The sequence below is a fragment of the Notolabrus celidotus genome, chromosome 11 (genome assembly GCF_009762535.1).
Source record: "Notolabrus celidotus isolate fNotCel1 chromosome 11, fNotCel1.pri, whole genome shotgun sequence".
Classification (NCBI taxonomy): domain Eukaryota; kingdom Metazoa; phylum Chordata; class Actinopteri; order Labriformes; family Labridae; genus Notolabrus; species Notolabrus celidotus.
In genome coordinates, this window is record NC_048282.1 from 35,102,069 (window position 1) to 35,128,683 (window position 26,615).

At 44.4% G+C, this 26,615-nt stretch overlaps 1 protein-coding gene across 1 annotated transcript in view; it reads right to left on the bottom strand.

The window, feature by feature from the left end:
* Window positions 1-3,432: 3,432 nt before the first annotated feature.
* Window positions 3,433-26,615, bottom strand: part of xkr7 (XK, Kell blood group complex subunit-related family, member 7) — a 122,119-nt gene continuing 98,936 nt past the window's right edge. The window contains exons 2-4 of the mRNA XM_034696228.1: window positions 12,989-13,188; window positions 4,446-4,665; window positions 3,433-4,247 (exon numbers count right to left, since the gene is read on the bottom strand). Coding sequence (XP_034552119.1) covers window positions 3,440-4,247; window positions 4,446-4,665; window positions 12,989-13,188 — 1,228 coding nt within the window. The 3' untranslated portion in view covers window positions 3,433-3,439. The remainder of the gene's footprint in view (window positions 4,248-4,445; window positions 4,666-12,988; window positions 13,189-26,615) is intronic.

The following is a 26,615-nucleotide window of genomic DNA, read 5'->3' on the forward strand; positions in this document are numbered from 1 at the left end:
TTTAAAGTTTATGCTCAAAAAAACACTTTGAAATCAGATTTTGGTCTGTCTGAAAAGCCCTCTTCTTCAGTCCTCCTCAGAAAACTCTGTTTTCTCTCTGACCACGCCCCCTCAGGAAGTGGATGTGCCTCGGCTGTCCAGCACGTTGATGTAATGTTTACATGTTGGCTGAATATACACGGCTGCTCAGAGATCGCGTTACTTCAACCCTCTGAATCTGATCCAGAATCTGATCCTGATGGAGAGGCGCCTGTAGCAGGACCTTTCTGAAGGATTGGTCACAGATTTAGTGTTTCTTGTTGTTTTATTTATCAGTATGTCGACGTGTGTCTTGGTACACAGCTACGAACATGTAGCTATGTGGCTATGCTAACTAGCGCTAGCACTTATTCATGATAAATAAAAATCATCCACTAGATCTTCAAATCTGCAGACGTGGGGAGTAAAACCGACCTCTACAGCAGGACCTTTCTGAAGGATTGGTCCCAGATTTAGTGTTTCTTGTTGTTTTATTTGTCAGTATGTCAACGTGTGTCTTGGTACACAGCTACAGCTACAGCTATGAACATGTAGCTATGTGGCTATGCTAATTAGCGCTAGCACTTAACCATGACAAATAAAAATCATCCACTAGATCTTCAAATCTGCAGACGTGGGGAGTAAAACCGACCTCTGCCAGAAAGGCAGCAGGACCTTTTCTGAAGGATTGGTCACAGATTTAGTGTTTCTTGTTGTTTTATTTGTCAGTATGTCGACGTGTGTTTTGGTACACAGCTACAGCTACGACATGTAGCTATGTAGCTATGCTAACTAGCGCTAGCACTTATCCATGATAAATAAAAATCATCCACTAGATCTTCAAATCTGCAGACGTGGGGAGTAAAACCGACCTTTGTGTTTATTAAGACAGCCTACAACTAGCATGCCTCCCTCCTAAGCTCCTTGTTAGCACACATGTGTGCAGGGAATGAAAAACAGAGGAGGGGTTGAGTTGTATTTTATACAGTCTATGGGCTGAACAAGCTCCGAGCTCTGACTCCGTGACAGACCGGATATTGTTGTTACGTAACAAAAACACTGAAGTCTGAAACGGCTCGTTTCACACACATTTACAGAAAGGTGGAGAAATCAGAACAGGGGCAGAATGGATTTTTTTCATTCTCGGGGGGGTTGTAGCCAGGGACACATCAGGTAGAGAACCATTAAAAAGTCAATTTTGCATGATATGTCACCTTTAAGAGAGAGCAGACGTTAGCTTTGATGCTAGTGTTTCTTTTAATGGTCTTCCTGCAGGTGCTGCTGACCATGATCGACTTTCACAGCATTCAGCCGCTCCTAATTCACAGTAACACTCGTTCACACCTGGGAGCTGATGCGTTTAAACTTTGACCTCTGAAGCTGGTTACTGATCAGCACGAGTTAATTTTTTCAAGTCGTAGCTTGTTGCTTCGGGGGGCATCACAAGAAAAGGTTAAGCAAGAGAGAGAATTTCTAATGAGTTCACACCATTTCATTTTTTTCCTCCACAGTCGACTGATGGTGTCACTTAGCAGTCCACACCTGAATCTCCCTGTGTCTGTTTTGAATCAAAGGCCTGTACATGGTTTCATTTTGTAAACAACACGACCGAGTCCAAACCAGTGTCAACATCTGTAACAAGAAACTGCAGCTATCACTGAATAGCTATCCTGCAAAAACACCGTAGCACTTTTTTGAAATCTCAGAATTACTATCACCAATTGGCTTTTGCGTTGCATTTATGGTCACTTGGATTAACTGCATACTGGATGTGTTTAAGTGCTCTCACATTCCCACAAACCATTCTACGATTCTGTAAGTCTGTCGACATGATAAAAAGACATATTTGTCAGCTGCCGTTCACCAGAAAACCAAACACTGGAAAATGTTTTCATAGCATAATGAGGTTGTTCATGATACCCTTGATACTCCTACATGGTATGTGTTCCAAGAAAAGTTGACAACATTTAGACTCTTGACGAGTAAATGAAGCTTCTTCACCCAAAAGTCATTCATCACCTAACTACAGCTTATTATAGTAGCTTATATCTGACATCTGTATTTATTCAACTGTACATCACAGGCCTGTTTGTGGTGAGTTACAGCATGCCATATGGTGGTAGCCATTGCAGAAGTGGTCCACCTTACATCCAGTCTGGGTTGGAGCGTCCCTTGTCAAGGTTTTGAGGGGGTGAAGGTGCAGCTGGGATGTAAACCGTGGAACTTTTGCTATGGCTGCTTTTATTTCACATATGGATGGGTGACTGCAATCACTTGAATCTCAGGCCGTCACTGCCTACATTTCATTGGTCCTGGTCTCATCAGATTGGTTCCCAGAGTTTGGAACCGTTTTTCTTTTGGACACCGCCAACAGAATGCTGAAAGGATGGTTACCGAAGTTTGTGAGGGACATGCAACCTTTTTGAAGGTATGATGGAATAAAATGTCAAAAACTTGCATTTTCAGCTCCTGATACCAAACACACACTGAAAGCAAAGAATTGGTGAGATTTGAAGGCAGAAAGAAAGGTAGATTTCTTGGTGAACACTGGGCTGAATGTGGTTGAAAAGTGGGATGTCAACATCATACAAAGCCACTGTTTCATTCATGTAGTCAAGAGATTTCACCTTGTAGTTATGTCATTCATCACTGAAATATAGACTGAAAAATACTCACTGAGGTGCTGTAGACACAACATAATATAAAAGGTAAGAAGTACCCTAGAGTGTTGAATGCAAGACATCTCTTTTCAGCCAAATTGCACCCAGTTTAAACCTTGGCATGTAGGAGTCTTTTGACTTGAAAAATCACAGATAAAAGTATTCAGTAGGTAGTGAGTTCCTGTCGTTATTTTTTTTTAATCATTGTCTTATTTTGCTACTAGACTAGATAGATTGCATGTCCCTTGCAAACTCTTGCAACCAGTCTTTAGAAGTTCCCGGGTGAGTCTCTGTTGATTCTCCGGGGTCCATGGCTCAAGTTCATGCAGCAGACTGTTTCTTATGTATCTCAAACGTTGTAGCTTCGTTGATCTGAAATCCTTTTATTCTTTCTTTTGACCGTGCAGAATGGAACTAAATCTAACACTCCTTGGTTCCATGATGATAGATTACATTTCCCACCATCAAGCGTTCAGGCAAGATGAAGATTATCCCAGTTCAGTGTTACTCCATTCTACTTCCCACGGCTCGTTCATGCTACTTACTCCTGGACTGCGCCCTTAGCAGGGAGCCTTGGTCCTGGTTTTGCGCTTTACGTTTTACAATCAAGTTTTCACAACCTCTTTACTCGTAAAGAGTTGACCATCTCTCCGTCTCCTTTCCATACTTCTCCTGGTGTAGGGAGTCCTGGGATGCAAAACTGCTTTAAGGCTGAGCCTTTGTCCCAGACTACACTTTGAAGTGTAAGAGCCCCTGCTGGCTTAGACAGTTGTCTCATACTCTAATACCTCTTTGCTGCCCATCATGCTACTCCGGTACTGTATCCTGGGGCTGACAGCTGATGTGGTCTCCAGCAGCAGAATGGTTTTGCGCAGGCGTCGATCGATAAAGTGAGCATCCCAAGCTGGATATCGCTTTCTAGGGAGGTCGATCCGTATCACAGGGCCCTCCTGTGAGCGGGATGAAGAGGAGGTCCTGTGAAGGAGCGCAGGAGACGACGAAGGGGAGGGACGTACCTGGAAGATAGGTAGGCAACTGTCCCTGTCTCTGTCTTTGTCTCGCTCCCCAGGGACCGACTCCCCTGTGTCTTTAGTCCTGGGGAGAGTCCTTGGAGGGCTGGTAATGACCATGTCTGTTTGGGATCCTTGAGAAGGGGTGAGGCAAGCATCAATGACTCCCGCTACCCCTCCGGCACCCACCAAGCCCTCGTCCACACACCCTCCCCACTGCGAGCCCAGAACAGGCCCGTCTGGGTGCAGCCAGCAGTAGTACACCAACATGAAGAAGGTTCCCAGGGCGAAGCTGCAGGCCACCAGGCACACCACCACCAGGGCGTAGGAGTCGGAGGTGTGCGGGCCGCGGTATGTGTACCAGGCGGCGGTCAGCGCCACATTCTCAGCCAGGGTCACAGAGTAGTAGACGGTCATTCGAAAACGGCTGGGGCCTTCTTTTACGTTGAACCAGCAGAAGATGTAGATGATGCCGACCACCATGTTGTAGATGATCTCCTCCCACTTGGACATGCAGAAGTCGGTCTCACCTTGGATGATCCAGAAGGTCATGACACACCTGAAAGATATCCAGATTCATTTTAGTACCTACTAGTAAATTGAGAGTTTCTTAAAGACATAAAATCCACTAGTATGACATTAGTCTGCAGGAAAATGCATTGATTAGTCAGTGGTTAATTTATAGCCAAGCTTGTACTACTCTAAAGAATAAGAGTATGAACTCCTGGCTCTTTGCATCAGGTCTTAAATGGCGCACCAGTGGCTGACGATGAAGATGCCGAAGTAGAGCTGGAAGACGGAGGCAAAAAGGGCGAAGGCCACGGTCCTCGCCCCGATCGTGAAGAAGTGCCACAACATCTGGGTGATCACAGCCTTGTAGGACATGGGCAGCTTGTCGTCACGGGAGTCCCGGAGAACCTTCTGGTAGGAAGCGATCATCCAAGCCAGAGACACGAGGGAGGCGGAGGCTGAGAGGCCTGGAGGGAAAGAATAAGAGATAAAATGGTAAGTGGACAAGAAGGAGGAGGCACAAATGGATGAGGGAGGACATGGAATAAAAAGATTGTAAATATAAACCCAAATAAAATAATAACCTAAGTTTTGGACAGCTCACTCAGGATCAAGGATTTAACTTCTAACCATGCAGTCCTTAAGAGAAATCTCACAATGCAGCTTCTACCATCATGTTCCTTGTACAGTCATCAGCCCAAATCCACCTTTTGGCATATTCAGACTGAATCCCAATGTGTTTACAAAGTCCTGACAGTAAAAAACCTCATGAATCATGATTCTTTGCAAACTGGATCCAAGCCACAATGGGTTCTTCTATTCATATATGCATGATTACCACACTGTGACTTATCAGTGGTATGGTTTGGAGGAAAAGATGATGGATTTCCATTTTTGTGTTTTTCATGCACTGACTGCATTGGTAACAGATGCCTATGTTGTTACCATAGCATGCTACACACATAGGTTGGTAATGTCTAGACATGCAAATTTGATCTGATCACTTGTTAATGATAGTGCAGACAGTTGCTGAACTGAACTGACCCATTGGTGTAAACTGCCATTCAACCAGTGGTGTAGTGGATGGTTTGTGCAGGTATACAGCATAAACCCATTTCTCTCCCTGACTATGTCGCGTATGCCCACTTCTAAATCTTCTCTGTTTATCTTTCATTCAGCAGTATGCTCCCTTTTTTCCCCCCAAGGATAGCGAAGGCATGAGCCACCCAAAAGAAGCTAAAGGAAAAAGGGTATCGCAAAAAATATAAATGTTTGCTTTTCATCTTTTCAATACAGTTACAAATCACACAGCTGTTGCAGCAAATCTCTTTAAAATGTACATTAACCGAGAGAAAAGAAAGGAGAACCACCCGCCATACCGCCCAAAACCCACAGACACACGGATTTCTGACTAAACAAAAGCTGCACATCAAAATCTTGGATATCAAGACTATCAAAAAAGGCACAAACAGACAGGTCATTTGTCTGTCTCTAGTTGGCTAGTACTTGTTTTTGACTTCATTGATTGGTTAGGTAAGGATACTGGTAATCCAATCAGAAACACGCAATGCAGCATCGCCTTCAGTGTTATTTATGGAAGAACAGAAAAACAAGAGGACAAACAATGAAGCGAACAACGCAGACTAAATTGAAATTTCCGGGGCGCTGGTGGCCTAGTGGTCTAAGCGCCCCACATACAGAGGCTACAGTCCTCGTCGCAGGGGTCGCCAATTCGATTCCCGGCCTGTCGACCGTTTCCTGCACGTCTTCCCCCGCTCTCTACTCCCCACATTTCCTGTCTCTATTCAGCTGTCCTGTCAAATAAAGGCAAAAAGGCCAAAAATATATCTTTAAAAAAATTTAAAAGACTTAAAGCTGGGGTTGGTAGTCTCAGAAAACCAGCATGAATTTGAATGTAGCTTTTCCTCATGACTCCGTCTAACCCCTCCCCTCCTCCCTCAGAGCTCCTCCACAACGACGCCCCCCCCCCCCCGCTCACATGCACGAGCGCTGCTGATTCTCGACCATATGATGGTGACTGACCACCAAAACCGGTCCTCACCAAAACATTATCATAGTGAAAGTTAAAAACACAAATAAATATGGCTGCTGTTAGCACTCACAACTATCATGCTAGCATTATCCAGTTGTACCGGTGACACGATATCAGGAGAAAAGTTATAACACATATAAAGAAGAAAGAGAAGAAAGGTACTTTATTGATCCCCAGGGGGGAAATTCAATTTTTTCACTCACGCTATTTTGGACATGCTACACATACAGTTTTTTGGTATATACATACAAATGCACACACATGCAGTGAACATGCTTAGGGAGAGATGTCAGAGTGAGGATACTGCCGTCAACCAGCGCATCCCGAGCAGTTGGGGGTTCGGTGCCTTGCTCAAGGGCACCTCGGCAGTGCCCAGGCAGGTGAACCAGCACCTCTCCAGCCACCAGTCCACTTGCCAAACTTCGTCCATGCTGGGACCCGAACCAGCAACCCTTCGGTTCCCAAGCCAAGTCCCTATGGACTGAGCTACTGCCGCCCCATATATAACACTGTAACAGCTCTACTGTTTGTTAAACCTGTTCAGTGTAGATGTTCTTAATTCCTACAGTGTTGACAGTCAGTGAAGGCATCAGGAGAGGTGTAGAGTGTGTGAGTGGGAGAGAGGAGAGACAAGAGGAGAAGTTCTTCATTCATTCAAACATTGATTGTTGTTTTGTTGGTTGGCGTGGTAACGGCCGACAGTGACCGGTTATTAAAACTAAAATTGTTCACGAATCGGCTCGTCATCACTACAGCGTCCGGACGGACGCTACAATAAATATATATTTTCTGTAGGACTTACTGAATGTCATTAATTATTCTGCTTGTTGGTGAGAGCTTTTTAGACTCTGATCCGGACTACAGTCCTGAGCAAAGCACCTCATCAGGTCAGAGGGGACAGGCCCGAGGATGAGCGAGAGGGGCAGTAAATAGAGTCAGGGGAAGTAGAGGCAGGAGACGGGGACTCGGAGGAGTGAACGACGGGGAAATGTACGCGCAGGAGGAGGGCAGAACGGCTGGACGGGATTTGATTGGTTTAAAATTTGGGGAGCCAAAATACAGTGATTGGTTGGTGTTTTCCCAGGTTTACTCCGGCTGTAGATAGCAGCTTTTTTTCACTCTTTTTTAAGAACACATCATGTAATGATTACCATCAGGACATAAAGATCATTTTAACCAGTATGACAAAAAGTGTATCTAAATCTGATTACCAACCCCAGCTTTAATTGTAATTTGACTTAAAAGGACCCTGGGCTTTCGAATCCCACCACAGTTGCAGATTGCCGACTCCAGATGCCGTCCCCACTGCCATTCGATATTCAGAAGTTGAACAAGTCATTTTCTTCCCTAACTTGAGCCCAACTGTCCTTACTGGTCACTAATTACACTGAATTAAGAGTCTTTTCAATCCTAGCAGCTCCTTACAAGGGTGTTTTATTTAAAAGTATAAAATGATTTACTTCAAATAGATGATAATGCGAGAGTAAGCCAGGAAAAGTGGCATCACCAGCCTGGTGCCCACTGCATCTCCAGCATGCTTACCTTGGGGAAATGTATCCCTGCCTGAATTCTAATAAATGTAATTAACCGTCACAGAATAGAAGAAAAAGACGTATGATTTGATGTTGCATCACTAAATAACAGACCACTGATAAATGTGTTGCCTGACTAGTAGTTGGCACAACACTACCAGCAAATCAGAAACATTATCTACAAATGAATAAGTTGAGTTAAGTACTTTTTACTTATTCAAATGGATTTGAACCAACACCACTGAGGTCAAACGCTCATTAGACAGCACATGTAACTGTAAGCCCTGCATCCAGAAGCCCAAAGTGCAGTTTAACACATTAAACATTCATGTGTGTTAATCATGCAGTCTAGCCTCAAATTAGCCATGAATCACACTGAGAGGGCATTCATTTTTAAAACAAGGAGGGAGCTTCACCAGCTTTTCAAGAACCTAACATGGTTTACCATCAGATGATACGGAGGATCTAAAAACAGCAAAGTCTTATCAGGGGTGGACTGTTCTTAATTGGTGGTTGGAAGTTATGTGAAGTGGGCTCAGAAATGGGGTTGCAGGGGTTCAGTTATCACCAATGCCTCTGCAGATGGTGACATATACTCTCCTTTAGTTCTATTAGATTTAAGGGGAAGATCTGCCTCAATGGACCATAGGATTCTTACTGATGGGGAAAGACAGGGGGAAGAATGTCTGCAAGATCTTTTGTGAGTGAGACACTTTTGCAAGATCTTGCAAAGTGTTTCAATTTGGCTACCTCTTACTTGAGATCACATCAACCTTAGGGGGATTCCTTGATTGGGATTTTAAGTTGGGCCTTGAATCTTAAGATATTTAAAAGACATTTGAAGAGAATGCTCAGTGCACTGGGAAGTTTTTGTCGTATTTTTTTTGCAAAAAGTTGGAGAGATTTTCACAGAGGCAGCCTTGCTAGGCTAACCACTCTTTAGCCGATCACTCCTTTAGCAAATTTGACGCATCTTTTCAACCATACTGAATCACATCTGGAGCTACAACCCTGATTTTCATCAAAACAAGCCGACCATCAAGCTCAACATGACACATTTGGCCTTTGTCTGAGAGTAAGCACACGTAACGAGCACTGTATAAACTGTATATCTGGCTAACTTCAACATTTTGCTGCATTCTTGCCACTCAATGTCCAACAAGTTTCAGCGCCACAGTGCTTTTGTGTAACACTATTGACATCTGCGGTGCAAAGAAGTTGGCCCTCTAAAAAGTATAAATTCTGCGTGAGCATAAATATTGACAGTGGAAGATGTTACTCCTTGACAGTCTCAGTTCCTAGACCATTCTTTGTCATTCACAAATCCCACCTAAGTTTACACGACATACATACCACCAACGCCACAACATTCCTGAAATGCAGCTTAAGAAAATAAAGCAAAGCAGCTATACAAGAATGAACTCAAAACAAAGAGGATTATGGGTAGAAAGAGACAGATGCAGCTTGTTATGCCCGAAAAGCCCAGAAAATCCCAACATTTGGAGGAGGGAGCTGGATCCAGCAAATGTTTGGGATTTGTACCTAACAGATGACATGAATGATTAATTGGCAGCAGTGATGGTTGAGTTATTTAATTGATTGGCTGATGGATTAAGGAATAAACCATATCGGCACCAAGGAGATGAAATATGTGTGAGGGTCTGTAATAAATGACGTTCACACACTGAAAACCAATGTTGGCTATTGATAGACTAAATGTGTGTTAGTTATCTGATATCTGGACCTTTGTGGGGACCGTTAGTGCTGAAATGTGTGTGTGAGTGTTCTGATATTTGGACCTTTGTGGGGACCATAAATGCTGAAATTTGTGTGCGAGTGTTCCGGGTTTAGTACCTTTGTGGGGACCATCAGAGCTGAAATGTGTGTATGAGTGATCTGTTATTTGGACCTTTGTGGGGACAATAAGTGCTGAAATGTGTGTGTGAGTGTTCTGATAGTTGGACCTTTGTGGGGACCATAAGTGCTGAGATGTGTGTGTGAGTGTTCTGATATTCAGACCTTTGTGGGGACCATAAGTGCTGAAATGTGTGTGTGAGTGTTCTGGTATTCAGACTGTGTGGGGACCATCAGTGCTGAAATGTTTGTGTGTGTGTGTGTGTGTGTGTGTGTGTGTGTGTGTGTGTGTGTGTGTGTGTGTGTGTGTGTGTGTGTGTGTGTGTGTGTGTGAGTGTTCTGATAGTTGGACCTTTGTGGGGACCATAAGTGCTGAGATGTGTGTGTGAGTGTTCTAATATTCAGACCTTTGTGGGGACCATAAGTGCTGAAATGTGTGTGAGTGTTCTGATATTCAGACCATTGTTGGGACCATAAATGCTGAAATGTGTGTGTGAGTGTTCTGATATTTTGACCTTTGTGGGGACCATAAGTGCTGAAATGTGTGTGAGTGTTCTGATAGTTGGTCCTTTGTGGGGACCATAAGTGCTGAGATGTGTGTGTGAGTGTTCTGATATTTGGGCCTTTGTGGGGACCATCAGTGCTGAAATGTGTGTGTGAGTGTTCTGATATTTGGACCTTTGTGGGGACCATAAGTGCTGAAATGTGTGTGTGAGTGTTCTGGTTTTTGAACCTTTGTGGGGACCATAAGTGATGAAATGTATGTTTGTGAGTGTTTTGATATTTGGGCTTTTGTGGGGACCATAAGTGCTGAAATGTGTGTGTGAGTGTTCTGATATTTGGACCTTTGTGGGGACCATAAGTGCTGAAATGTGTGTGTGAGTGTTCTGGTTTTTGGACCATTGTGGGGAACATGAATTTTGGACCTAAAACTAAATTAATACAATGTTTTGTTCCTTTCCTTTTTAAATTAGGGCTGTAAGGTAGGTTTGGTTAGACTTATGTTGCCGATGAAGATAAGAGGAAAGGAAATGACTGTGTTAGTGATGGTCCTCGCATGAATAGAAAACACACACATGCTTAAATAGTAACTACACCTAAACATTGTTATTTCAGCTTTAGGTTTTAATCTCTGGTGTTGAGAAGTATTATTGTTCCCACACAAGGAATCAGAAAAAAAGCAGACTGGTAAAGATGCTCAAAATTTTACTCCATGTTGCAATCCTAGAGGAAAGGCGTATATATTACAATTTGCTTGATAGATCTTATTCTAGTTCACATCTCATGACCTCTGCATTTGGCCTGTGTAGCTGCAAGGACACAGTTGCATTAGTTTTGCATTTGCATTCATTACTGCTCCAGCAAAATGTAACATCATAGCAGTAAGCAAGCAGAGGAGGAGGAAACATTTACCTGCATCAGTTCAAGAAGAAAAAGTTTGCACGTGAACTTTTGTCCAATCAATTATTGAAAACAGCTGCAGTGATTCTGAGAAGCGATGCAGAATCACAAAGCGTAATATCTGAATACTCAGGTGTATTCATATTTTCATAAACCTCTTCTCCACAGACAGCTGCAAGCCGAGCTACAACACAGGTATCAACACAGACCGACTCCCAAAGGGGTTTACAATGATCCTCCAGTGACTGCCAAAGCTCCAGTGAGCATCCTCTCCCTTTCTCTCTCTATCTCTCCGGCAGAGAAACAGAGAACCTGACTGTCGCTGCTCAGCGCTGGTTCGCTCTGATGACCAGCACTGCTGCAGCGCTCGTCTCTGTCCACGCTACAGTGAGCTTTTATAACCACTCAGTGACCCCGGCGTCCCCTCAAAGATTCCAGGGTGTATTTTTGGTGGGTTTCATGTCTGTCCTGAAACTATGTGTTCAAATATATGTCAGGCACTTGACTTTTGTGCTGCCAGGTGTGTGTAAACACTGAGGGCCTCTACAGAGAGAGAGAGAGAGAGAGAGAGAGAGAGAGAGAGAGAGAGAGAGAGAGAGAGAGAGAGAGAGGTTTGTTTTATTCATCAAAGACCAATCTGCCTCCTGTAAGAACTGCATGAATAAAGCATAGACTCTCCTACTGATACCTGTTCTTAACACACACACACACACACACACGCACACACACACACACACACACACACACACACACACACACACACACACACACACACACACACCTTAACAAAAATCTGACATGTGACTATTAAAGTTCTTTACTTTAGGAAACATGGGGAAGACATGCAGCAAATGGTCACAGCCGCTAGTCGAACCAGTGACCTCTGGGATGAGGACCTTAGCTTCTGTATATGTGGCCCGCTTAGACCACTAGGCCACCGTCGTCCAAACATGGAGGATAATTTAAAGCTGGGGTTGGTAGTCAGATTTAGATACACTTTTTGTTATACTGGTTAAAAGGATCTTTATGTCCCGATGGTAATCAATACATAACGTGTTCTTAAAAAAGAGGTTAAAAAAGCTGCTATCTAACCAGCCAATCCCTGCCATCAGGAGCCAAATGATGAAACCAATCAAATCCCGTCCTGCCGTTCTGCCCGCCTCCTGCAAAGCGTACATTTCATGTTTGTTTGTGTTTTTAACTTTCACTATGAGAATGTTTTGGTGTTTTGTAAAACACAAACGATGTGCTGAGGACCGGTTTTGAATCAGCCACCATCATATGGTCGCAAATCAGTGGCGCTCGTGCATGTGAGCGGGGGGCGTCGTTTTGGAGGAGCACTGAGGGGAGGGGGGGAGGGGTTAGACGGAGTCCTGAGGAAATGCTACATTCAAATTCAAGAGAGTTTTCCATGGCTACCAACCCTAGCTTTAATATAACTTTTAATTGGGGTGCAAACAACTTTAGATTTGTCGTGAATGGCTGAACAGTCACTACTAGAGAAAAGAAAAGACGCCGACCAAACTGAAGAAGGAACACAAAACAGAGCACTGTATGGACTCTTAGTAAATTAGGGCATGTCTGACCACACGTTGCATTATAAGCATTGCATGATCTAAGTGATGTGCAGGGTGCAAAGAGGTCAGATAAAGCCCCTTGATTATTCAAAGGTGTGCTTTGATGAATCAGTGTGCCTACTCTCATTCCCTTTAAGAGTCAGGTGTGCCTGCAGGCAGGCATGTTGCAAATTCCTCCGTGGTGTTCTCTTAAATAGTTCAAGGTTAAGGTTGAGAAATTAACAAAATGTTCCCCCTTAGTTGTGTGTGAGTGTGAGTGTGTTTCTGCATGTATTGGAAAGAGTGCGTGCATGATAGAAAGCTTGGTGGTGGTGGTCTCAGTCTGCAGTTTTAGGCTTGTGCATGGCTGAGGTGAAGACTGCGTCTGACTCACCCTGCAGAGGGAGGACGGTGTTTCCGTGGATCATGATGCTCAGCTGGAGGACGAGCTGCGGCGCAGACTTCAGGAAAGCTTCCAGGAGGCGGAGCATGGTGATGTCAGCGCTCTCGAACATCAGCCGCCAATGAAAGTGGCGGCGGGTCCCGTTGCCGTGCCAGCGGCTCTGGGCGCCCAGGTAGAGGGCGTGGATGTACCTGAGGGCGAGAGACAGAGAGAAAAGAGAGGTTTGGAATAGGAGTCACACATTCCTGGGTTTCAGTTTGTTTCGATATTTTCATCTAGGGGACATTTCTAGAAAAGTTAAGGCTGCACATGTTCAGGCTGCATCTTGATGGAGGAAAAACCACCAAGACATGTGGAACTTCAACCTTAAACCATCTCCACAAAGCAATGAAGTGATTCTCGATTACAGCTGTCAGCAAATTGAGAGCAAAACGATGCAGTTAGAAGTCAAACAAAGCTGCACGATGTGACGGAGAAGCTTGCTAAAAACTGTCTGCTTCACAAACAGCATCACTAAAAATGTCAGGCGCTTCACAGAGCTGCTGTTAACTCAGTCAAATCTGAAAGAGGTGTAATTCTCAGACTCTCCAGCGAGCATGGCAGCTGATAATTTGGAAAGATGTCTGTGTTTGTTTTACCTGTCATTATCCTGCCTACTGTGTTTTGATAGAGAGCATCCACTTATACTTTGCCACATGGAGGATTCAGTCAGATGTTTAATAACTGCAAACTGCTCTGAAGCTGAGAAATGCTGGACTTTTAAGTGCTGTAGTATTGATATTGTAGTGCTTGTGTCAGTACAGCGGAGAAAGGAGAAGATAGCTGCTGCAGGTGATGTGTGAGGTGAGACCGGAGAGTGCCTGTACACCAAGAATGTCCCAGTTACTCTGGATGAAGTCAAATATGTCCTTTACTTCACTGACCTGACTCAGAGAAGAGTCACAAGGCTTTCTGCAGTGAATGTGAAACACAAAAGTGTGTCATGGGTTCCCTCACACCTCCTCGTTCATGCTCAGAAGGATTAATCCCCACTTTTTCAGATTTGGGGCCTGATGCACAAGATGATCCTCAGCCTCAGATACAAAAACACATCGTCTAATTCACAAAGGGCTGAATACAGCACAAACTGAGCTGCAGAGCAAATAACGTGTGCACCAGTGTTGTTTGCATGCATTTAAATGAGGTGTTATGCATTCATTTGGAGCAAAAGAGGCCTCTTTCCATGCAAATGAGCCTCATTGCAAATAACAACTAATTTTCTATCACTGGTGACAACAGCCAGAAGCAGTTGGAGTGATTTGTGTAAGAACTTTCCCTCTACATGCAGCTCATCAGGCTTTTTGGATAGAATTTAATGCAGTCAGGATGGGAGTGCACAACGCAGCCAAGGATGCTTATCTAGGACTACCACCAGATCCTTATCTAGGACTACCACCAGATCCTTATCCTGTCCATCTCAGATCTGAGCAGGACCGCCGGTCAGCTGGAGTCAAGTGACCGAGGTTTCCCCACGGTAATCACTGAATCAAGGATTCTCCTCCTCCTCCTCTCCTCATCCATGTTGTCTTTCTGGTCCTCTGAAAACCTCTGACCTGTTGACTCCAGGCCTGGCTCCGCTCATCATGACTTTGGTTTGTTGTTGTAGTTAAGTGAAATACGATCCGGTGATAACACAGAGTGTTTTATTCTGAAAATTAACCGGATGTTTTCATTTTGTTTTGGTGAAACCTGACTTCCTGTCTAATGGGAGTTCTATTCATTCCCTTTGCTTGAAGAAGCACGGCGGGAAGAGCGTTTCGAGGAAGGTGTGGCGACCAAGCATGCCAGACACTGCCCTGGTGGTGAGGCTTTCAGCAGAGTGTCTGCTCCCTGGTGGTGAGGCTTTCAGCAGTGTGACACGAATCATTCTTCATTCCAAAAACTAGAATTATCATCCCTCTCAATTGCAGCATCATTACCACCACTCAATGAACCGCCTGATCTGTTTGCCTGACCATGGAGACTTGCATCGAACTTTCAACAGATCCACTGTCGTCTGGTTTTCCTGCTGTAATCACTGAATCAAGGATTCTCCTCCTCCTCCTCTCCTCATCCACGTTGTCTTTCTGGTCCTCTGAAAACCTCTGACCTGTTGACTCCAGGCCTGGCTCCGCTCATCATGACTTTGGTTTGTTGTTGTAGTTAAGTGAAATACGATCTGGTGATAACACAGAGTGTTTTATTCTGAAAATTAACCGGATGTTTTCATTTTGTTTTGGTGAAACCTGACTTCCTGTCCCGCTCCATCTGCTCTGTTGAGATTGATGCGTTGTGCTCCGGCATCTGGTATCTGATCTGGATCGTCTCTGACCTGCTAGATCAGAGACGATCCAGTGGAAGTTAACAGATTGACTAGAATAGAAACCTATCAGATCTGGTGCCATGATGGATCAGAGACGGACTGGACACAGATCTGGTGGAATTTGGCCTATGCAGCTCATCTCAGTTGGATCTGCAGGACTTTGCAGGTGCTCTTGCACTTGAACATCATAAATGCAATAGAGACCTTGAGACAGAGCAGATAGCAGGGGGAAATGATTCTTGGTGCAATCCTTTCTTGGTGTATTCACCCCCAAATCTTTATTCTAGTCTATCTAGTAAGAGCGGGCACAGAGTGGTTAGGTTGCGCGCCCATGTAGCAGGCGGCCTGAGTTCGGATCCAGCTTTCGGCCTCCTTCTTGCCTGTCATTCCCCCACTCTCTCCCAATTTCCTGCACTATCCACTGTCCTCTCCTCTATGAAATAAAAGGTGCAAAAGCCCCAGAATATAACTTAACCTTAACCTAACCGAGACTTGCCGATGACAGTTGACCTGGAGAGGCAGCTGGAAATTTCCCAGTCCAGATTGAGATCTGACATCATCTTGGTCTGGGAAGCCACAAGACAACTGATCCTGCTGGAGCTAACAGTACCCTGGGAGTAAAGGATGGAGGAGGCTCATGAGAGGAAGAGGGAGAAGTACCAGGAGCTCGTGGAGGACTGTCGGAGGACCGGGTGGAAGACTAGGTGCATGCCAGTGGAAGTGGGCAGTCGGGGATTTGCCAGTCAATCCCTGAGCAAGGCCTACAGTATACTGGGCATTACAGGAGCCAACCGGAGAAGAGCCATCAACAACGACCACGTGAAGGCTGCAGAAAAAGCATTCAGATGGCTCTGGTTAAGGAGGGGAGGGAAGTGGGGGCAGTAGAACGCCACTTGGACACAGGCCGGGGTCTGATCAGCCTCGGTCGGGTCGCCTGGGGGAGGGTGTCTGTTGCAAGACCCGAAAACACCCGGTGATTCCAGGAAACAACACAGATGATGTGTTGAAGATTGTGCATCAGAAGATGTTTCTTAAAGGGGACATATCACGCTTTTTTCATCAACATATATTGGTCTAAGAGGTCCCCAAAACATGTCTTTAAAGTTTATGCTCAAAAAAACACTTTGAAATCAGATTTTGGTCTGCCTGAAAAGTCCTCTTCTTCATTCCTCATCAGAACACTCTGTTTTCCCTCTGACCACGCCCCCTCCGGAAGTGGATGTGCCTCGGCTCTCCAGCACGTTGATCTAATGTTTACATGTTGGCTGAATATACACGGCTGCTCAGAGATCACGTTACTTCAACCCTCTGAATCTGATCCTCACGGAGAGGCGCCTGTAGAAGGACCTTTCTGAACAATTGGTCATAGATTTAGTGTTTCTTGTTGTTTTATTTATCAGCATGTCGACGTGTGTCTTGGTACACAGCTACGAACATGTAGCTATGTGGCTATGCTAACTAGCGCTAGCACTTATCCATGATCAATAAAAATCATCCACTAGATCTTCAAATCTGCAGACGTGGGGAGTAAAACCGACCTCTGCCAGAAAGGCAGCAGGACCTTTCTGAAGGATTGGTCACAGATTTAGTGTTTCTTGTTGTTTTATTTGTCAGTATGTTGACGTGTGTCTTGGTACACAGCTACAGCTATGAACATGTAGCTATGTGGCTATGCCAATTAGCGCTAGCACTTATCCATGATAAATAAAAATCATCCACTAGATCTTCAAATCTGCAGACGTGGGTAGTAAAACCGACCTTTGTGTTTATTAAGACAGCCTACAACTAGCATGCCTCCCTCCTAAGCTCCTTGTTAGCACACATGTGTGCAGGTAATGAAAAACGGAGGAGGGGTTGAGTTGTATTTTATACAGTCTATGGGCTGAACAAGCTCCGAGCTCTGACTTCCTGTTACAGACCGGATATTGTTGTTACGTAACAAAAACACTGAAGTCTGAAACGGCTCGTTTCACACACATTTACAGAAAGGTGTAGAAATCAGAACAGGGGCAGAATGGATTCTTTTCATTCTCGGGGGGTTTGTAGACAGGGACACATATTTCAGGTAGAGAACCATTAAAAAGTCTATTTTGCATGATATGTCACCTTTAAACTTAAAAAAGAACAGAAAAAGAGTGTGCACAAGTCTAACATCCATAAAACATTATTCTGTATGCGGATGTAAAATTCTTGAACATTCAAACATCAGAAAACTGGGTTTTTTTGTTTTGTGTTGATGCATCGACAGCACTAAAGAAGCTCTGATTTGATTCATATTTCAGAGACGCATTCTTCATCTGACAAACTTTTGACAGCCTCTGTAAACACAAACAGTTACAAGGATGTCAAACCGCATAAGACTCATCTTTCAGGAGGAAATGTGAACACTCACAGGGAGAAAAAAAAAACCCTCCACAGAGTGTTTGTGTTCCTCCAGGGAAACATCTTTACCCTCACCTGTCACTGCACTACTCTGATTTGCTGTTTTTTTCCACGTTGTTTATTTTGTCTCAGCGACGGTATTGGTGGCCGGGTTGCAGCAGGTCAGCTGGTGCATGCTGGAGAGCAGCCTTGTTTTTTAAATCTGGAGACAGATATTGATGTGAGGGAGGAGGGGCGGACTGTTCTTTCACCTGCTGCTGCTGCTGCACGAGGTCTGCATTAAAGAGACTCTGCTGTCGATCAGCAACAGGAAAACACAAGCTAACCTTTTTGTAAACAGGATAACAGGATGGTGGAACATCTTTGGGACTGTGTTACCTGCGTTGGAACTGGGAAGGGAGATACGTGAATCTTCTGGAGCTCGTCTCACTGGATGTGTTGAAAGTAATTCTTCATGCCTTTGAACACCTTGCTGCAGATGTTTTAAATTTGGAAGTATAAGCTTTCTTTTATTCCTTACAATAAAGCTCTGTGGTGTCTTTGCTGTTTTCTTAAATATGAAGCTGTCTAAATCCTCGCTCTAAAAACAACTTTCACTAAAGGTATGATTTAAAAAAAGACAGAAGAGGCTGTTAGATTCCTTTCAAGTACAAAAATTAAACACATTATATATAAATGTACAGAAAAGTATGAGTGCATCAGTTAAAAAATAACCTTTATTCCATTTGTGGTTCCAGTTTTGTGACTTGCAATTGGCACCCCAACAGCTGGTGCACAGTGGTGATTCTGGACCCTGGACCCCCCCTGTGGCCCCCCCTGTGGCCCCCCCTTCACACCAAACAAATATTATACAATAAAAAAAGCTTCGGTATCACGCCGATGTTTCAAGCGGAACACATGCGTGTGGCACTTGGTTGTAGTCCCTTAGAGCGCTAAGGGAGTCATGTTGAGTGTAAACATCCAAACAGCTGCTGTCAGTCTGCATGTTGATCTAGTACACAGTAGTATATATGTCTAGTATATAGGGATGCACTGATGTTTTGCCAGTTTGTTCTCAGCTGGTCCTCGCCCTTCTCAGTCTCTTTTGTCAGGGTTGAATGTGTCCCTCTTACAACACCCTTGGCCCCAGCCTGGCCCCCCCAGTAAAATTGGTCTAGAACTGCCACTGGGAAGAGGTAAAGAAGAAGGCACTCTTCTCCTTCATAGGAAACACCCCCAGCCACTGGTTTAGATAGGTGGACGACACCTGGGTCAAAATCCTCTCTGATGAAGTAGAAGCTTTTACAACTCATCTAAACTCAGTAGACTACAACATCAAGTTCACAAGGGAAGACGTCAGAGGTGACAGTCTTTCCTTTTTGGACTGTGCAGTGCAAACTGAAGAGGACAGAAGCCTCAACATCGAAGTCTACAGGAAACCCACCCACCCACACAGACCAGTACCTGCTCTTCAACTCATATCATCCTCTGGACCACAAGCTAGGGTTGATAAGAACCCTTCACCATAGGGCTCAGAAGGTATCTGTGACATCATCCATCAGCCAATTATCGGTGGGTGCCATATTGGAAACGCTGATTCAGCCTAACTTCATCTGAGCTAGTGTGAGGTAAAGAGGTGGGCCTTTAGCCTTTTCACTAACAGCTGCAGGGTGCCTGCTTGTCAAGGAAGACTATTTAAAACTTTGAAAATAACAAGCTATAAAAAAAAAATTCTGTACAGCGTCTGAGATAAAGGAATGAGCTATTTGGACCTAAACCGTTTTTTGAACCAGGCTGTAAACATGTTTAATTCTGCTGTAAATATCGTCTTCTTTGAATTGGTGTTTATGTGGTTTCCTGTGTTTCTGCAGCCAGCCCCTAGTGGACGCTCCATGAACTGCAGTTCATAGCACTTCTGCATGGGCTTCATATTTTAAGACCGGAGGTTGCCGCTTGGTCGCTCTACTACCTCATTGTAAAGAAATTCAAGGGTGTGTTTGAGAGGAAGCACAGATGCATCATGGGAAAGAGCGTGGCAGAGAGCGGTGGAAGAGCAGCAGGACGAAAAAGGTTGTGGAGAAACAAACGCACGTTAGAGGAAAAATGAGACGACACTCACTTCCTGGGCTTCTGCATCCCCAAGCAGATTTTAAATAGAGGGGTAAAAATAAACCAGAAGTGAATGCACGCTCACACACACGCTGACATACACACACACACACACGCTGACATACACACACACGTCAGCATATATGACGATGTTCAAGCCTGCAAAATACAGACAAGCACAGATGCTCACGTGTGTGTTGATACGCACATTCAACAAACATTCTGCACACCTAAACATACAGACACGATATGACTCACATGAACATTCTCTCTCTCTCTGTCTTTTTCCTTCTCGCACAGTCACACACACACACACACACACACACATACATGCACACACACACAGTGACAGACAGGCAGGAAGGCCAACGAGGCAGCCTGGAAATCTGTAGCTCTGCAAATAATTTGCTGTCCAAGCACTGCAGGCATTCCTACATTCAGTCTCTATGCCTCTCTCTCTCTCTCTCTCTCTCTCTCTCTCTCTCTCTGTATCTCTCTGTCTGTCTTTGTTTTTGTCTTTTGCTTTTGTTCATCTCGTCTCTGTAGTCGTCTTTTTTTCTTCATCTTGCCCTTTTCCTCTCTTGCTCTTCCTTTCTTTTGAGGCTTGCAGAGATGAAGAGGTCAGTGGGTCGGCGGCTCACTGAAACCGTGACATCTATTTTAAGGATTGTTATAAAATGTTTGTGCAGATATGAACGTCCTCTCTGCATGAATAGTGATTGATTTTCTCTTGACCTTGCACAACCATCAACTCAAAATATCAATTTTAAACTATGAGAATAAAGTTGTAATGTTATGAGGTGTAAACAGAACGAACATGTATGTCATGATCCTCATCATGGCAGCCCTCTCCTCTCCCTCTTTGTGTGTGTTTTGTCATTTCCCTGTCTGTTGCTCCTCCTCCTGTGTCTCTTCCCCTTGTTTGTGTCTTGTGGGTGAATGTGGGCGGGGTTTCCATTCTGCAGGCAGCACCAGGTGAAGCCACTCAACAATCAACCCTCTACTATAAAGACTCCGGATTCTCTCCTACTCGTTGCCAGATCGTACTTCAGTTTTAAGTGGTATACTGAGTCCGTGGCTCCTCAAGCATGTTTTTGTTTTGCTTGTCTTTGTGTGTGTCAAGCTGACGTCCTTGTGTGTTTTCATCTTGATTCAGAGTTTGCCGTGCATGCTTCCTGCTCTCGTGCTGATCGCTTCCCTGTCTGCTGCTGAACCTGCCTGCCTTTGCCTGAGCTCCAGTTACCCTCTGTGGAAGGACACTGGAAAGAGGGACTGCTCCGCTCGTTACCCACGGCGCCATTACCACGGAGTTCACTCCTAAATAAAACACTTGTATTTTCACAATCCAGCTTGCCTGAGTTCTGCATTTGGGTCCAGTCCTAGTGACAATCATAACAATGTAAAGAGACACGAATCATTCTTAATTCCAAAAACTAGAATTATCATCCCTCTCTACTGCAGCATCATTACCAACACTCAATGAACCGCCTGATCTGTTTGCCTGACCATGGAGACTTACATCAAACTTTCAACAGATCCACTGTCGTCTGGTTTTCCTGCTGTAATCACTGAATCAAGGATTCTCCTCCTCCTCCTCTCCTCATCCATGTTGTCTTTCTGGTCCTCTGAAAACCTCTGACCTGTTGACTCCAGGCCTGGCTCCGCTCATCATGACTTTGGTTTGTTGTTGTAGTTAAGTGAAATACGATCTGGTGATAACACAGAGTGTTTTATTCTGAAAATTAACCGGATGTTTTCATTTTGTTTTGGTGAAACCTGACTTCCTGTCCCGCCTCCATCTGCTCTGTTGAGATTGATGCGTCGTGCTCCGGCATCCGGCAAAAGTAGAAGTCTTGTGTATCTGATCCGGAGGACTCTGATCTGCTGGATCAGAACGCAACAGAGTGGATCCAGTGGAAGTTAACACATTGACTAGAATAGAAACCTATCATATCCGGTGCTGTGACGGATCAGAGACGGACAGATCTGGTGGAATTTGGTCATTACAGGTACGGCAACACCACTAAGGCAAACCACAGAACGGAGCGGCCTCTGCAGGACTACACGAACAGTTTTTGGGATCAGATTTTAAAAAAGAAAAGACAATCAGCTGACTGAAGAGCAAGACGAGAGGAAGGAGAACACTCAGAGAGGTAGTGGAGTCAAAAGTAAGAGGAGGGCTAGTCACAGGTGTCCCAAAAATATAAAACTCAAATGAAGAACAGATACTCAAAAAAGTACTCAAGAAAATCCACTAATGGTGGTTACTCTGGTTAGCACACAGCTGTGTGAAACACTTCATTCTGATTGGTTGATACTCCATAGCACTGGTCTGTTGTTTCTCAGCAGCACACTTTTGCTGTGGCTGCAGCTCTTGTCAGGGACCGCAGTGGATCAGCTGCTGATATTATCAATGCACCAAAAACTTTCCACTTTATTGAAGTCTGTTTGTTCACAGTTTAAAAAAATAGAGCTATGAGAGAGAAATCTACAAAACTGAAGACGACTCAGGAAGTTGAGACTTAGTATAACTCTGTTGGGGATTATTTGGGACATGGAGTTGTTTAAGGGCTCAGAAATAAAAAATAAAATGTGACAGACTGACGGTGACGAGGCAAAAAGACATAACTGGGGGCGCTGGTGGCCTAGTGGTCTAAGCGCCCCATGTATAGAGGCTACAGTCCTCTTTGCAGAGGTTGCCGGTTCGATTCCCAGCTGGTCGACCATTTCCTGCACCTCCCCCCCCCGCTCTCTACTCCCCACATTTCCTGTCTCTCTTCAGCTGTCCTATCAAATAAAGGCCAAAAAGATAACTTAAAAAAAAAGAAAAAGTAACTGAGTTTGGTCCCAGTTTCTTTTCCTTTTCATCCTTTTTAAAAATATATATTCTGACCAAAATAAAGAAAAACTGATCCTGAATATACTTTGTGGTTTTTAAAAGGCCAACGTTTGTTTAACCTCTCCGCCTGAGACTGTTCTGTCATTTCTCCTCACTCTCTCTCCATCTCTCTTTCCTTCCACGTCCAGTATCCCTGTCACTTTTGTTCCTTTTTATTCCTCCTTTCTAATGTATCTTCATTTTCTTTTTCTCTCCATCTTTTTTTTGCTTATCTCTCATTTCATATCTCTCTCAATCCAATTTCATGCATCCATTGTCCTTCTCTCTTTTCTATCTCTCCCTCCATCCAATTTATTTAGCTCTTCCTCCGGCGCTCTCTCCACCTCCAGCTTACAATCTATCAAATCTATATGAATCCTCTCCTCCTCTTCACCTTCATCCCTCTTTCCTTCTCCTCCTCTCTATTCTTTCTTTACTTCTTCATCACCCGCTCTCCTCCCGCTGGTCCTCCCTCTCTTCTTAGCCACAAAAACTCTGCTATCTACAAGGCCACAGTTGGACCGCAGAGACCCTGAGCATTTATGAAAAGAGCTTGAGTGTGTGTTTTTGCCTCTGTGCGCGTGTGTGTGTGTCAGTGTGTGTGTGAAGAAGTGCTGCCAAGTGGGATGGTGAGCCAAGAATGAACCCAAGGAGAAAGACTCACACACACAGTGAAATTAAACTGTTACACACACTTCATTTAAATCTCTTCTGAAGGCATAGAACAGGTCAGTGGATGAAACAGAAAGCAGACAGAGGCAGAGGTTTATAATTCAGCTCCAATCTCCAGAAGAGCTGAAACATCAGCGCAGTGAAAATCAGGAAGCCGAGGAGTTAGAGTCCCAAAAGTTAAACAGTTTGAAGTTTCTTTTCAGAGACGCAGCAGTGAAGAAAAGTTATAATTACTAAAGTCACACATTTCTTCACACCTGTAGCTCGTTTGCTTGGTGCTGATTCAGGTGATAAAATAAACCATTGTTGCGTTCGCCCCTGAGGTCGTTTGTGTTCACACTGCGAAATCATAAAGCGGTCCAAAGCACACACCACCGCAGGGCCGTCCTCACGCCATACACAACATTGCTTCTGTGCGCATGCAGCCTGTTAGAGTCACTCCTCTTCGCTCATTCTTCTTTCTGATTTTTCTTCTCTTTCTTCATCATAATTTGTCAGATTTTTCTCTGGCAGTTTGTTGAAGCAGTTTTTCACGATGAAATCACCAACTTTAAAGGGGACATATCACGCTTTTGTCATCAATATATATTGGTCTAAGAGGTCCCCAAAACATGTCTTCAAAGTTTATGCTCAAAAAAACACTTTGAAATCAGATTTTGGTCTGCCTGAAAAACCCTCTTCTTCAGTCCTCCTCAGAACACTCTGTTTTCCCTCTGACCACGCCCCCTCCGGAAGTGGATATGCCTCGGCTCTCCAGCACGTTGATCTAATGTTTACATGTTGGCTGAATGTACACGGCTGCTCAGAGATCGCGTTACTTCAACCCTCTGAATCTGATCCTGACGGAGAGGCGCCTGCAGCAGGACCTTTCTGAACCATTGGTCACAGATTTAGTGTTTCTTGTTGTTTTATTTATCAGTATGTAGACGTGTGTCTTGGTACACAGCTACGAACATGTAGCTATGTGGCTATGCTAACTAGCGCTAGCACTTATCCATGATAAATAAAAATCATCCACTAGATCTTCAAATCTGCAGACGTGGGGAGTAAAACCGACCTCTACCAGAAAGGCAGCAGGACCTTTTATGAAGGATTGGTCACAGATTTAGTGTTTGTTGTTGTTTTATTTGTCAGTATGTCGACGTGTGTCTTGGTACACAGCTGTAGCTGTAGCTACAGCTACAGCTACAGCTACAGCTATGAACATATAGCTATATGGCTATGCTAATTAGCGCTAGCACTTATCCATGACAAATAAAAATCATCCACTAGATCTTCAAATCTGCAGACGTGGGGAGTAAAACCGACCTTTGTGTTTATTAAGACAGCATACAACTAGCATGCCTCCCTCCTAAGCTCCTTGTTAGCACACATTTGTGCAGGTAATGAAAAACGGGGGAGGGATTCAGTATTATTTTATACAGTCTATGGGCTGAACAAGCTCCGAGCTCTGACTCCGTGACAGACCGGATATTGTTGTTACGTAACAAAAACACTGAAGTCTGAAACGGCTCGTTTCACACACATTTACAGAAAGGTGGAGAAATCAGAACAGGGGCAGAATGGATTTTTTTCATTCTCGGGGGGTTTGTAGACAGGGACACATATTTCAGGTAGAGAACCATTAAAAAGTCAATTTTGCATGATATGTCAACTTTAACTTTTACTTGTGTAACAGGCCCCGTATGGAGGACTGTTACCAGATTAGATTTGCCCTGTAAATAACAGGGAAATGATTTAGCTACCTGTTCCAGTCCGAACCAATTCGCCACAGAGGGATAAAGTTGTGCACAAGTGTCGTGAGAAGGACACGATGAAATTGACAACACATTCCGTAATTGTCAGGTGGTTCGAACGAGAGATAGTCCATTGGCCCCCCATAAAGCCACAAGGTCAAGGATAAAGTGCAACCACAGCCAGGAAGTAAGTCCACTGACAAACACTGCAGGTGTAGGCCATTCAAGAACCCCAATCAGTTAGGCGAAGTGTTTCGGTGAGAAAATCGAATGCAAGGGAGTCCAAAAGTCAAGCCCACTGACAAAAAGCCGTAGGTTAGGCTTAGGAATCCCGTCAAATAACGTCAGGTTTAGAAATGAAGTCTAGTGACAAATACCACGGGCTAGGTTCAGGAGACAAGTGCAGTGACAATTACTGTTGGTTAGGTGTAATAATCAAGTCCAGAGACAAATACTGTGGGTTAGGGTTAGGGATGAACCCCGAGTGGTTATGGTTAGGGTAAGGGTCGGGTGAGGCGATATATTGCGAGTAAGGCCAAAGGTTAGGATTAGAGATGAAGCCCAGTGACAAATACTGTGGGTTAGGTTTAGGGACCAAGTCCAGTGACAAACACTGTGGGTTAGGGTTAGGGACCAAGTCCAGTGACAAATACTGTGGGTTAGGGTTAGGGACCAAGTCCAGGGACAAATACTGTGGGTTAGGGTTAGGGATGAACCCCAAGTGGTTAGGGTTAGGGTAAGGGTCGGGTGAGGCGATATATTGCGAGTAAGGCCAAAGGTTAGGATTAGAGATGAAGCCCAGTGACAAATACTGTGGGTTAGGGTTAGGGACCAAGTCCAGTGACAAATACTGTGGGTTAGGGTTAGGGACCAAGTCCAGTGACAAATACTGTGGGTTAGGGTTAGGGATGAACCCCGAGTGGTTAGGGTAAGGGTCGGGTGAGGCGATATATTGCGAGTAAGGCCAAAGGTTAGGATTAGAGATGAAGCCCAATGACAAATACTGTGGGTTAGGTTTAGGGACCAAGTCCAGTGACAAACACTGTGGGTTAGGGTTAGGAACGATGTCCAGTGACAATTACTGTGGGTTAGGTTTAGGGACCAAGTCCAGTGACAAACACTGTGGGTTAGGTTTAGGGATCAAGTCCAGTGACAAAAACTGTGGGTTAGGGTTAGGCATGAACGCTGAGTTCTGCACAATGGTGGCTCCCAGGAGGGGGATTTGTTTGCTTCAGAACCGTACAACGGGAAGAGGCGGAGTAACGCTGTCCATTTTTATTTACAGTCTATGGGTTTTACACAAAGTTACTGAACTAATACTCCCATTTATACATTTACAAATTGAAATATACCAAATACACAACAAAAAAAATCACATAATGTGATTACACATTTCTGGGTGTCACACTTGCATTACTGTTGTCTGGCAACCCGGCTTTGTTTGTTTTTACTCATGCTCAGCTGATTGAGCTGAAGCCGGCCAGCTCATCAGCCGAACCGCTGGATGTTCCTGCAGAACTC